Genomic DNA, 14,878 nt, shown 5'->3' on the forward strand with positions numbered 1-14,878 from the left:
TACTATTAACACTTCGTAACTTATAAAATATAATTATGTATTATAAGTAGCGCCATCTATCGCGTTATTAACCAACTTACTAGGTTTCAAGACAGCAAATGAAAACAATCACAAACGACTACGTTAATAAAAGATAATTTGTACCGTACGCAGTTCTGTTTCAACATAAAACAAATGTAATTGATTCACGATGTTCTCACAAGATCTTTTCAGTCTAACTGTTGATGGGATAATATAGTATTTGAATACTTAGGCACAAGATATAATAAGTATTTAGTTATTTTGGAGAACAAACAAAAGAACATTCGACAAAAATATTAGAATGAAAATTTATAAACAGAAATCAGCTAGTATTTATATTTAATACTTAACTTCAGCATTTGATTAATCGATGTAATTAATTATGGAAATCAAGACACAACTCACACATGTAGAAAATACTCTTTACGAAGAGAACAAAATGAAAATGTTATTGTTTATTTCTTTAGATCATACTGCATGACATGACTTCATCTTATTTGTTCAATCATTTGGAAGGTTTTCCAAGCCAATTATTTATTTAGTCATGAAGTGATAAATTTATATACCTAGGAGAGGAAATGCTTTCAGTATCATATCAGGATATACAGATTTTAATGTTATTTTTCATATTCAATGCCCAAAAAAATACAACAGAACAGAACTGAATAATGCTAATACATAACAACTTACCACAGATGCAACATTAATGTCCTTTGGTTTAAGAATAAATGTTTATAAAGAAACCTTTTTTTATAAGACCTTTAGCTATTGGAAATGTGTCCATATAGGATTAAAAATATTCTGTTCATTACATCACTCTGATCTCCAAAGGTTCAAGTTACTTTAGCAAAGCAAATATCAACTTTACAATTTAAGGTAAAGATATACAAACTACTTCCTATAATAAATATACTAAATGCAGTAAACATACCCTATTGGGGATCTATCAACAAATGCTTACAATGCTGTTCTTAACATAGTACATCTGTTTTTCCATTCTCTTAATTAAATCAATGAAGAAATGCATTTATAATAATATTAGTAGTACATAAAACCAATTTTGTCATATTCAAAACTATCAAGAAACCTATTAAAGTTTGGTATTAATGTCTTCACACATTATAAAACTATACGACCAGTTTCACATTTTCTAAATTACCAAACATATTAAGAGTAAATCATAACAAAATGATATATTTTCATGGTTTGCTAAAAATCTACCCTCAAATATTTAACAATGTAACAAATTTTAAAACCATTTTAAGATAAAAGGACTTATTTATTTATTACTTTCTCATGACTAAATATTATTGAAATGTCAAAGTGGTTCACATTTGGTATAAATAAAAACATTATATTCTAAAAAATAGTGAATATCTTCTTAATGAAACTTTAAATTTAATCGTGAACCTTCTCTTTCCTACTGACACTGAGTTGTATCTTGGTTTCACCCATTAACAATTATTGGAACTTCTTGTCCTCTCCACAAAGTTAAATCATTTCCTCTCTAACGAGGTCTTTTATGACCAGGTAGATGGAATCGCCATAAAATCCCCACTGTGTTCAATGATAGCCAATAGTTTTCTATGCTATCATAAATGTAAGTGGCTAGAATGCTGCCCATGTGAATTCAAACCTGTCCTTTACAAACACTATATTGATAACACTTTCTTGGTGTTTCAATAATCGAGTCACGTTTCTGAGTTCCTTTCTTACCTTAATTCCCAATACCACAATATCAAGTTCACATTCAAACTCAAGGAAAATGATTCTTTACCTTTCTTAGATGTCAGGATTACCAAAGTAGGTAAACACTTTTCTACCTCTGTTTATCATAAAAGAACTTTTTACTGGCATTTACACTAATATTAATAGTTCAATCCACAACTTCTTCAAACGTAATCTGGTCATGTCATTGTTAAACAGAATTTTTGATCTATGTCCAAATTATTCTACTTTACACGAAGAAATTACCTTTCTACACAAACACATGTTAAATAACGGCTATATGGCTGATTTTCTAAAAAAAAAAAAAAGATTACACAATTTCTTAAACAACAAATTCCAACCACCAGCCAATGTCCACACCATCCCCAAATTTCCCCTCATTATCTCCCTTCCTTTTATGGGTTCACAATTCCTACAAATTAAAAAAACTCTCCTCTCTAATAAAAAACTTCTACCCTCAAATTCAGCTTAGAATAATATACAGACCTAGTCTCCGCATTAAACACTTATTTCAGTACAAAGATCAAGTACCTAAACTTCTACGTTCATGGCTTGTTTCTAAATGTACGTGTAGTGACTTTAAGGTCACGTACATTGGTAAAACGAAATGCCATTTAAAAACTAGAGTCTGTGAATATTTAGGAGTATCTAACAGAACCGACCTTCCACTACTTAAACCCAGACACTCATCCATTCGTTCACATTCTGAAACCACGGGTCACAATATTTCATTTAACGATTTCTCTGTCATTACCACAGGATTTTCAGACCTTGAACTCTACATTAAAGAAAGCTTACTCATAGCTAAAGACTGTCCAACTCTTAACAACTCCCACAGCTCTTTAGATCTAAAATTGTTCTACATTTTCACACTTCAACCCAACTGTTGTGCAATATTTCTATAATCCTTCACTTTTTGTTTTATCCTTCCATTTACCACTTCTCTTAAAAACTAAATAAACTAGTGATTATTATATTATAGTTTTAATTAATAATCATCTTCATAACACAATTTTCAGATTTCACTGAAGATGGAATGAGCATATTTCAAAATGTTTTGTGTTTTATCAACCATCTTCATCTTCATTATTAGACTTCGTTTCCCCATCACGAATCCATTGCTAGTGAATCTCATCCAATATCTCAGAACCTAAAGCTTAGATAACCTATTCTCACAATTTCCTCATTTATAAAACTTTCAAAATTAATATTTAGAATGTCATACACTGTTACTGTCTTTTATTTCTTAAATACACTGTTATTGATAATTAAACATTTTATTCCTTTTAATCAAATATAACCAAGCAAGTGCCTCATCTCTACAGAGCAGAGTAGTGACATCCGATCATTCTTTGAAGCTTGTTCACTTTTCCCTATCTTTATTAGATTAATCTACTCAGCATAAAAATTCTCAAAGTATCGCTTTAGCTTAGTTCTTTTAAATTATCAATGTGCTAATTTAAGATCACTCACAATCCTCATCTCACAAAATATTTGAAAACAGTTTAACATTTCTAAAAAACAAAAAGACACAAAAGTTAATTTATTTTATCAACTTCTTATATATGAGTTGTAACTATACAATCTTTTTGTTTCTATGGACATGTAACTTTATATATCAGAAACAATTCTATACATTTGTCAGTTTGCTACAGTAGCTAAAAGCTCAATGGTTGCTGAACATGAAATCATGATATATGGCATTACTACACTAAAAATTGCATTTCAAAATTATAAATGTATGATATACACATCTATACAGTAATTAAATTTAAATTTTACAAACCACAAACTCTTATACAAATCAGTTTTTAAAATTCACAGATAACAAAATTTATGGCAGATCAGACAATAAATATAAAATACAAAAGAAAACACTGTGTATTTTATAGAACATTGTATTATATATCATAATTTAATATGAACGAAATTTACTTGTTTGAAAATTTCTCATCAACTCACTACTCAAATGTCCTTTGCAGGAGTATATAATGAAGGATGATTTATTTTTTTTACAGTCGACTCCAGATAATATGTCAATGATTAGAGAGAAGAGTTTATAAAATCCACAAAACTGGGTTGATGTAATAATCTGATAACTCTTGTTATAAGAATAACAACACTTTATTGCTTTATCATCCAAACTGTATCTGTTGGTGTACCTGTAAAAACAGTAGAAATACAACATAGATCTTTCTCAGAAAGATAATAAACAATGTTAATGAAGTGTTAAAAATACTGTCTCACTCAGAAATGCACCTTTAAAAATTTGCTTAATTTTATTTTTATGTGAAGACTATCAAGACATTTTTATATTAATAGAATATTTTGAGGTAAATTAAAAAGTATACAAGACTTCTTTATTCTTAATCTTGATGTAGAATTTTAATTCATTTTTACATTCAAGATGAACCCATTCAATTAGTACGGAAAAAATAAATAGAATAGTACAAATAGAATCATAGTATGAAAATTCTGCTACTTATATGAATATCTCAAATATTTTGCAGTATATAATTAATAACTGGCCACGTAGACTAATGAGATGCCATAAAGAAACTTTAGGTGGTACTGAAAACATGATTTTCACTATATTTGTGTTAGATAAAATCAGTATTATACCATGTCCTAAGTTATATGATTAATAAGTGCAATTTTATATTTATCTATATTAAATGACCATTTACAAGGTGAATATATTTTTTCATCAAATATTAGTATTTTACGAGTTTCAGTTTTTTATTAAAGGTTTTTCAACCATTTAATCCTACTTGTTTCTTGCTATCATGAGTATCTCTGCAAAGTATGATAATGAATAAAAAAACAACAACAAAATGCAGATATGCTGCCTATTAAAAGCAAATGTACAGAATCCTACTTTTTACAGACAGATGGATATGGCATGCTGCTAGTAATTCTTGAATACATTAATAGTGCATAAATAATTAAGTAGAATAACTTACATAAAACCTAGAATAACACAATAAAACTGTAGAGGATCCAGTTCAAAAGTTACCTAGATGAGCCTCCTTCAGAAGGTTACCAAAGAGAACTCATGGAGTGTTATACTCTATACCATGAAAATATAGGAGCACACCCGTGGAAGACTGCACCTCATCTATACCAGAGTATACTCTTTGCCTACAGTAAAAATATGTTTCACCTAGCAGAGCAGAAAGGAAGCAAGTCCAATACGAGAAATGAATGTGCTTAATGGTGTAGAGTGGCTAGGGGACATCAGACCATACATGGTAGACCAACTCCAGTCCAAAATCAGACAGCATTGGGTATGTGTCTTCCAGTCTGCAGTATGAGGAGGGTCCCAACTGTCTTCACATTGATACGAGGAACCAGAAGGAAAAATCAATTTCCATTTCAGCAACTTAGGTAGGGCACATGTATGCAGATCCAGTACACAACCAACACCAGGCCACCCAGAAACCCAAAATCCTGGCAAAGGTAAAAAGGGGAAGAAAGCAAATGTGGTGGGTCAACTCCAGTCCATAGTAGGAGGAGGATCCCATCCCTACCAACCATATGTGTGAGGATGTATGCTGACTGGTACTGTACTGATCCAACACCAGACCACCAGCAAACCAACATCCAGGTGGCAGTAGAATGGGGGAAAGCCAGCCAGAGGGGTGAACTGCAGTTGGTAAATTGGTCCAATTCAAAACCAGGCAGCATCGGGAATTTTTCATTCATTCTGTGGTAGGAGGAGAGTACATACCATTGATGCCAACAGAACACCACTGCCCTACTCTGTACTGAGTGGAAGTAGTCACACTCAAGAAGAACCCTCCATGGTCCACCACCCAAACAGTTAGGAACTCATGAATGGCAAGAACTCCTGTACTCCACTAAAAGAAAGGAGGTGAGGAAAAAGTGCATTGGGAAGCCAAGAGGAATGATACACAGTGCAATGGGAAATGATGAAACCTTATTTTTTTAAAAGCAGGTCAGTCCAGGTTTATTCACCTAGGACCGGAGGGATGGGCAGCTATCCCAACACTGCTTTACTCATGATAGTCCAAGAGATTGTATAGTCTGAAACAGACCTTATTTATGAAACAATACACCATGAGAAAACTTTAAGTGGTCTTGTGGAACACCCCATCTCATCAGTGAGTGTTACAGATGCTAATGGTTGCACGGTGCAGATTTAAAGTTAAGTATACCTGGCAGGCACTGTTTGCCACTCAGAAGGATTCTGAGAAGTAGAAACTGACCTCTGTAAAAGTAAGATATATAGACAAAAGAACTTACCCATGCAGAGCCAGTAAAGGGTATGGAGAATTGCAATGGGAGGCAAACAATACCCAGACAAAGAAGAAATGTCCAGATGATGAAGGTTAGGTGCAATAAAAGTGTGAGGATTAGTCCATATGCACAATCTCCTCCAACAGACAATGGAAGTGAGCAGTAAGAGAGCGGGGGAGGTGACAACTTGGAGAAAGGAAACTAGGAAGATGTGATGAGAATCCTTGTCCAACAGAGTATAATCCAGATGGATGAGTTGGTGAACCCAACTAGTAAGAGTAATAGGAGGGAGATCCCGGGTAGAAGAGGAGTTCCATAGGATAAATAACCAAGTGTGAGAACTATGAAAAGGAGCAGTGCAGGAACAAAGATGCCACACGGATCAAACTGAGAATAAAGATGAACAATGGACGAAAGGTAAATAAGGTCGCAGACTTCTTAGGAAGAAAAGCTCAGTTGGGATAAAGAAGAACATAGGAATGATAATACTGCATTCAGAAAATATCATGAGCATACACATCTGACCTTCAACATCTGCATGCAAAAAAGGAGTAAAAATAAGTCCTATGGGAAAAAAGAAAAAGAGACTAAAGGTTCAAATGGAGGTAAAGCAACATTCAGATTCCAATAATGGGATAATGGCAGGCTGGGGAGGATGCAGATACTGAGCGATCCTAAACAGGATAGAAAGGAGAGGAGAAGACATGATGAAAATTAGAAAAACTAAAGGTATTGGACACTACAGCCCACTACAGTTGTTGTCAAAGCACCAGGAGAAAAATCTGGAAAGGTGGAGAAAATGTAGGTTTGGAAGGGGAGAAGCCAAAACACAGAGACCAACGATGGAAAATGTTCCACTTACATAGGGTGAGAAGTCTCAATGGTAAATAAAGAGGTCAAGAAACTGACAGACTTGAAATATCTAAGACCAGACGCCAATCCCCTAATTCCTTGGGAACAACGTAAAGACAGGAATAAAATCTTGGAGAAGCCCTTAAGTCCAACACTGCCAAGGACAGATATTGGCAAGAAACAAGATCCCCTGGAAGAGGGAAAGTAACAGAAATTGGAGACAGTGGAGTAGAGGAAGAAAGAAAAAAAACAAGGGGATTTGCTGTCTGACAGAACCTCCAGTACCCAACAATCAACTGCAAATGGAAAGCAAAAGTCTGTAAACTGATCTAAATGAGCCCTACTGTCCCTGAGCCTGTAGGACAGTCACTGCCAAGACTGAGAGTACTGAAGTCTATGAGCAGAGGGAGGAGAGGTGAGAACAGAGGAATGGGAAATGGGGACAGGGAAAGGAAAGGGAGCAGAAGGGTGGGAGACAGAAAGAAGTAAAGAAGGAGCATGGGAGGAGAGAAGGAAAACCAGTTAGGATAAGGAAAAGCATTGGCATGCAGCCCCAACAGAGGAAGAAGCAGTCAAGTAAACTCACAGGGGCAGAGAAAAGGAGCCAGATAAAGGTATATGAGGTAAAAGGGAGGGAAAAAGCACTTGAATAAGAAGGGCATCTCACCCCAACAAAGTCTAACACGTGAGAAGGCCAAAGAAGATAAACACACTAATATAGAAAAGATAAATGAGCGAGTATCTGCTGTGAACCCCTCAGGGGAATGGTGGATTAACATGGAAAAAGTTGAATGAAAGAAAAATAACGTAAAAGGGGAGAGAGTGTAAGACAAAGGTGGGAATAATTAAGCCTAAGAAAGTCAAACAAAGGACAGAGAATCTGATCCTCAATCTTGAAGAAAAGACTCCAGAATTTAGGAGTCTAAGATAAGAAAAGTAATATGAGGTAACAAAGGAAGGAGAATGAGGCAAGCATGCACCAAAATTGAGGTAAAAGTAATCAAATATGGATTTGCATATCTGAAGAGGAAGTAAAAAACATAAAAATAAGAAGTATGGAATGAATTACAAAAAGGAGGAGAGAAAAAAAACATACCTGAGAAACCCTTTCCCAAAAGTATGAAAGAAGCTTAGGTAGATTCAAAACAGCATGAGTATAAGATTAGGCAAAGGTAGGTGGTTAGAAAAAACTGGCAAAAGCCCTTCCATTACAAATGGAACATATAGGAAGAGGTATTTCAGGTTCAAAAGAAGGTCCAAGCTGCATGAAAGACTCCACCTCCTACCACACAAAAGTTGTCACTTCCCCAACAGACAAAGACAAATCCAACACTATTTTAGTTGTTAGTCTAGCATGAACAACGTCTTGTTGTCCCACAACAAGACAAAGTTGAAGTTACTTACACTTGTGATATATTAATGTGGATAGAGGAGGACACAAAATCTGCAGGTGCAAAAAAAAACAAATATTGGAAAATGAAAATCCAACAATACATATGTATCCATAACAGGTTATATCTTTGTAGATACTTCCACAAAAAATGCCAATATCTGAAAGTTCACAAGTGAAAAAAAAAAGACATCTTTACACACGAGTGCCAAATCAAGAAGTGATGATTGTGCTCTACAGTATAAATGGAGTAAGCTGCACTAGTGGTATGTGTTGCACTCATTTTAGTGGAGGGTTGTTGCATGCTACAATGCAGCTATACCACGTATAAACATGTGATGTTAGGTGGGAGCCTCAAGGCTAGTAGCTAGCAAACATTGTGCACATAGAGGGCAGCACAAATTGAGAAATGCTATTATTTAAGCAGAGGTCAAGTATCATATTGGAATTCAGATGTTCTGATACTATAAAGAATATTGATTGAATGGATTGTAAAAACAACTGCCAGACACTAGATAATATTAACCACTGAATGCAAAAGATATTCCTCAATGAATACATGTGCATCCCTTTCTTTGTGCTTTGTTTACCAATAAACAATTAATATTAAGTTTCAATTGAAACAAGCTACCTACTTAAAATAAAAATCCACCCTGTACTGAGTGTAGCTAATTAAATATACTTTTCTTATGTTCTTACTTATAAAGTATGCACTTCTTCACCAGTTGGGTTGGCAATATTTTTGGCAGTAAACCCATAAATATCTTGCAATATTTAGGTTAGTCTTAAATCCATACACAAAGCTAACAATGTAAAAATAATTTATGTAATAAAAATATAATTATAAACAAATTAAAATAATAAAAACAAATATATTAAACGTTTTAGCCAATGCTGTTATAAAAAACACACACTCATAAAAAAAAAAAACTTATTCAGTAAATACTACTCATAATATACCTGAGCTGGAAAAGTTGTGGCATATACAACACTATGTTGACCATTTTGCTCAGTTCCAAGTATACTGGCTGTCAGGGTTTGTGCAGCTAAAAATGACAAATTAATCACGGTTCAATGTATTATTATTACTTTATATCTTAATAGTTTTTGGTGTAATTCTATTCTCATTAACAACAGCATTACAACTCATTTATCAAGTGTTAGCAAAAAAGAATAAAATATTTAACCTATACCGCAGACTATATTTTCTAATCAAATGATCTGCCAGACACCCAGAACTTGGATATTATTATTTGAGTTCTTCATTCAGACTTTGTCTAGTAGCTAGATCACAGTCTCTGTTTAGTTCTTAAAATCTTAAGCTAGTGATTAAACCATAGTTTCTCACTTACTTCTTCCAAATGTAACCACAGTCTTTAATTCTTTTAGAATATTTAGTAGAAGTCAATCTATATTTTAATTTTTTAGATCATTGCTAATGGCCAAACCATAGTCTTCAATCTGTATCACATTTGGGTCCTATAGTATGCAAAAAATTGCAAAACTCAAAATCTCATTAACTTTACTATAATTTTGACAATTTAATTTCCACATTGCATCTAGCACACACACACACAAATATATATATATATATATGCAGGGGGGTTGCAACTCATATCTTTCCATGCCTGAGACAAGTTTTTACAGTTACACTTTTCTCATTGGACAATCAGGGTTTTTCACAATGTTAGTTTTATTGCTATAAAAACAAACAAATTTATATGGAGACACACAAGTTCTTGCAAATTCTGAACTGCAGAAGTCTAGCACAAACCACATGAATACTTCAAGCTGCATACCTATACACTTCAAATCAAAACTATATATAAAAATATTGACATCCATTTCACCCACAAACCCTTAGTGACCACACAGTAAGAAATGTAATTAAATTAATGGAACAATATTACTACATTGCTGTTGTCTACAGAGTTCATTAAAGTTTGACAGCCACCTCTAGAAAGAATATATAATATAATAAAAATAAAAAACGTTTAAACTGTTTTATATAATAAACACTACTTTAGTTTGTGGCAGCATTAATGTAAACCATGATTTCTTTATCAGTTTACACACACAGTATTCTGCATGAACAAGCACTGTAAAATGCTAATGACTAAATGCTGAAAACATAAAATACATGAACAAGCACTGGAAAACACTACTGACTAAATGCTGAAAACGTAAAATACATGAACAAGCACTGGAAAACACTACTGACTAAATGCTGAAAACATAAAATACATGAACAAATACATACATGTGAAGAACTTGTTTGCAAAATGTCATATACACTATTCCCAACAACAATGAGCTGCCAATGGCATTGTATTGATTGTGTTCACAGTCCACTAAAAGCAAAATCATAAAAGTTCTATTATACTTTTTTGTATGCAATGTGTGGGATGGGGAGAAGATAAGCAGACTTTTTCCAGCATTCTGTCCCTTGGACAATGAGTCTTTTAAAGAATTCCACACTCCTGATATAGGATTCCATAAGTTATAGCTCACAATATTTTTTAACAATACCAATGTGACTGTTTCTTAAAACAACATTATAAGTGAAACAGTTTCTAATGCATCTCATAAACAAAACTTACAAAAATTTTCTTCTCCAAGTTCATCTAGAGAGGAATCTGTAGCTTGTCCAACAGACACATTTTTGTCTCCTTTCATTGACTATAAAAAAATAAGCAGTAGTAAAATCAATGAGACTATCTTTTATGCAATTGACCAGAACCAACAATGAACAATCATAGCACAATGGATTTCAGAAGCATTTGGACTATGTTTTACTGGCAGCTGACTAAAGAGTTCATGTAGGTTAAAATATTACTAGCTTAAATCTCAAATCTTCAATATAAATACACTAGATTTTAATGTTTTAATCTCTTAAATTTGAAAGTAAATAAATAAAAATGTCAGAAAATTTAAGTTTAAGTTATTATATTTCCTATCACATTAAAAATGTAACGTAATTAGAAAAAAGTTATTAGACAAACCTCTCTATATTTTTGTAAGTACAATTTCAGTGGTTCAACATAGTTGTCAAACCCTAAAGTGGACATAGCAAATAGAATATCTTCTCCATTTATAGTCTTCCTCTTTTCTTGATGACACCTGTCACTTGCTCTGCAGGTCAGGGGTCAAGGAAAATATTAACAACAAACAATTCAAGAGTTTCTAATATACCTGATAAAATAGTTTGTTATCTGAGTTCTTCATTCTGTCATAAAACATACTGAGGACATGTTTTCACACCATCTTGAAATACAGGTTATACATGTTAACTAATGAAGATATACAGCACGATATATATAAACAATTAAAACATTATCACCAAACTTTTTCCATCAGAAGTATAATATGGATGGTATGTAAGGCACATCTATTGTTAATAAACTATCTTCATCCCTCCTGTGTTTGAACTTACTAATTATGAGAAAATAGCTAATATATTTTTAGGTATTTCAAGTAATATCAAATGTATCTAGAAATTGCTACTGTCAGATAAACAATTTTTGTCAGTAGCTTCTAGATTACAATTCTAATTTCAGTTTCATATAAACAAGACTACAACTGGCTTTAAGTTATAATAATATGTCTAAAATATTCAATAGTTGAAATCAATATTTTTTACTATAAATTACATTTAGGTGTTAGTCCAGGTAACAACTGGAGCCATATACAATGTTTAGTTTCTCATCAGATGTAGAAAAAACAGATATGGAGCTATTTTATTAGAATAATTTTAATGTTACCAAGCATGTTCTATTTAAATATTTTGAATAACAATTTATTGTTCAAAACAAAATCTTTACAAATATTGAAGTACCTCCTATTTGTTAAACCTTCTTTGAATAAGCTTCCTTTCTCTTTTAACCATCACAGTTAACAGTTTTTCCATCATTTTGGTTTTTGAAACTTCCACAATATATGAAAAGAATGTGGTATGACCTATAAACTTTCAAATGTAAATCAAGTACAAATGCTATAACTTTGCACTAGGCCTAGGCATCAGGTATGAAACAAATTCCACAAACTGCCAGTCTTAGAACAACTTATTAAGTCTAGATTAAAATACAAAAACGAAAATAAACAATAGAATTCTCTAAGGAATGGTACCTATTAAACAACAGTTATCATATAGCTACAGAATGGCCACAAACAATTCATATTTTTGATCCTGTTGGCTAGTAAATGAGCAAAAAAAGAAAACTATAACATGAAACTACAAGAAAACATACTTACAGTAACTAACATTCCATAATAAAGCTACATTTAGTTGAAGAACCTTGAAGAACTCATTTTCTGTCATCCATAAGTCAACAACTTGTTCTACTTCAAATACAATAACTTAGAAATTAAGGACTCGCATGGTGCATGAAATGCTAAATATGATTTATATAATTAATCATAATATTTTCTAGAATTCCTTCTGAATTACATCTTTAAATAAAGTACTGTATTCTGCATTTTTTAGATCTATGTATAAGAATGAAAAATGTTGAATGAAACATTAGGTTTTTGATGGTGAACATTTCTTTCTTTAGTTTAATAAAAAACAAAAATGGAAAGAAATGTTTATTACCCAAAATATAGGCAGAACATTACATCACAGTTATTAAAAATGTTTACTCCTTTTTATGCTTTTATAGTTATCACTTAGCTTTAGCTGTTTGATCAGCTAAAAGTGCATATGAATAGCTATGTTTCTTGAATACATCATATAGTTTGTTAAAATTACTCTATATGAAACAAGATTTCTGTTAGTTACATCCATATTACCAGATGAAAAATGATAAACTTAGCTAGTCCCTCAAGTTCCTTTTCTATATAGTATTAATAAAAATTTTAAGTTCTTTGTGGTTCTCTACAAAGAGAAGCTGAAGCCCAAGAAGTATATATACTTTTTCCATTCATTGTTTTATGTTACAGTTATGCTTTTCTGAGATGTCCATTTTGAATTAATTGTGTATATGATATTGTCATATTTAGTTTTAGCAATAAGTGATAAGCTATATATGTTCTAATGAATGTCAAGAGCATGCTTGACTTTTAGTTAATGATGAACTGGCAGAAAAGCATAGAATTTCAATTATTCTTAACACACACAAAATTTCCTAATATATTTGAAATGTGGTCATGCTAGTATATTAAACCCCTAAACACAAAATATCAAAATTTATTTGTTATACGTAGATTTCAAGCATATTTTATGTAGAACAATTTAGAACAGCTTTTATCATTTGCTTATAGTTCAGGCATGTTTAAGCTTAAATGCCACAACAAATGTTACTTTCACAGCTAATTTCCAAATGTTCTTAAATGATTGAATTAGAAGTATTATATACATTGTTTGATATACATATCTGTATATAACATACATACATAAGAAAATATCATTTTGAATTGTGTGCTTTTAACTTTCAAAATCACCAAAATAAAAAAATGCAACAAAAACAACCATGATTCTAGCAACCATTTTTATATTTTTTAGAATTTCAAAACTAAAAAAAAAAAGAAAAAAAATGTATATTTCCACTAACTCCAATGTCAAATGTTTTGAGTATTGATAATGTATTTAGATTGAGCATGTAACACAAAACAAACTTCAACTGAATCAAGCTGTCCAGGTGAGGGTGTATGTGTCTGTAATGTTAAAGACTAGAAAAACAGGTAAGAAAATTTCAACTAATGTACAAACTCCTATTAATATTGAATTATTATATTATTTATAATATTATTTATATTATTTTAATAAAAACTTTATTTATATTGGCTGTGTTTAATCTAAAATATCTTTGTTTCAAAAACATCATTTCAAAACTCTACATGTCATTTAAAAAAGATCACAGTTTAGATTTCCTGCAGAAAAAAGGATACTCACTGGTTATAAAACTCACAAATTCAGACACACATTCTTGTACACATTCTTTGGCATCCTTAGCAATCTAGAAAAAAAAATTTTTATAAGAAAACCCATCAAACAGAAAATTCCTAAAAAAGATACTTTTCTTCCAAACTCACTAAATTTTATTAGACATACATAATATTTACATCTAAAAAAGAAAACTATCATTATTGGATTACCTATTGGTGCCCTTTAATAAACCAAAATAAAAATTGTTAAATTAGATCCCAATGCCTTTAATTATGTACAAGTGCACACTTTACAGAAAACTTTACTGATATAATGACACTTAGACCTATTAAGTTCTGATGTGGTTACTAGGAACAATTACTCACGAGACATTTTTTAGTACTATGTAACTTGTAATACTAAACATGGTTTGATCTATAATAACTTGTTCTTTTTCTTGCACTTTTCTGATTATTTTTGTTTTATTATTTAAAGTATTTATGGACTCCAAAACAACATATATAACATTATTTTCTTCATTTGGATTTTTTTTTGTATAGATTCTCACAGAATTAGCTATAAACACAACTATGATAAATATAACAGCAAACAAATGTCTACATTAGTAAATTTGTAACTGACATGCTAAACTTTTTTAAATTCATTGAAATAAAAAATACATGCATATTATTGTGTCAAATCTCATTGTTTCTCTTTTTAAAATCAGAAAACTGCATCTATATATATATATATATATATATATA

General features: G+C 31.7%; 1 protein-coding gene across 4 annotated transcripts in view; it reads right to left on the reverse strand.

The window, feature by feature from the left end:
• Positions 1-431: 431 nt before the first annotated feature.
• LOC106459710 (nuclear transcription factor Y subunit beta-like) overlaps positions 432-14,878 on the reverse strand; it is a 47,632-nt gene continuing 33,185 nt past the window's right edge. For all 4 annotated transcript variants that reach the window (XM_022386469.1, XM_013919364.2, XM_013919372.2 and 1 more), the window contains 5 exons: positions 14,138-14,205; positions 11,254-11,383; positions 10,852-10,930; positions 9,212-9,297; positions 432-3,911 (listed from right to left, as the gene is read on the reverse strand). In XM_022386469.1, the coding sequence (XP_022242177.1) occupies positions 3,885-3,911; positions 9,212-9,297; positions 10,852-10,930; positions 11,254-11,383; positions 14,138-14,205 (390 nt within the window). In that variant the 3' untranslated portion in view covers positions 432-3,884. The remainder of the gene's footprint in view (positions 3,912-9,211; positions 9,298-10,851; positions 10,931-11,253; positions 11,384-14,137; positions 14,206-14,878) is intronic.

Source organism: Limulus polyphemus, unplaced genomic scaffold (assembly GCF_000517525.1).
Source record: "Limulus polyphemus unplaced genomic scaffold, Limulus_polyphemus-2.1.2 Scaffold29, whole genome shotgun sequence".
NCBI lineage: Eukaryota > Metazoa > Arthropoda > Merostomata > Xiphosura > Limulidae > Limulus > Limulus polyphemus.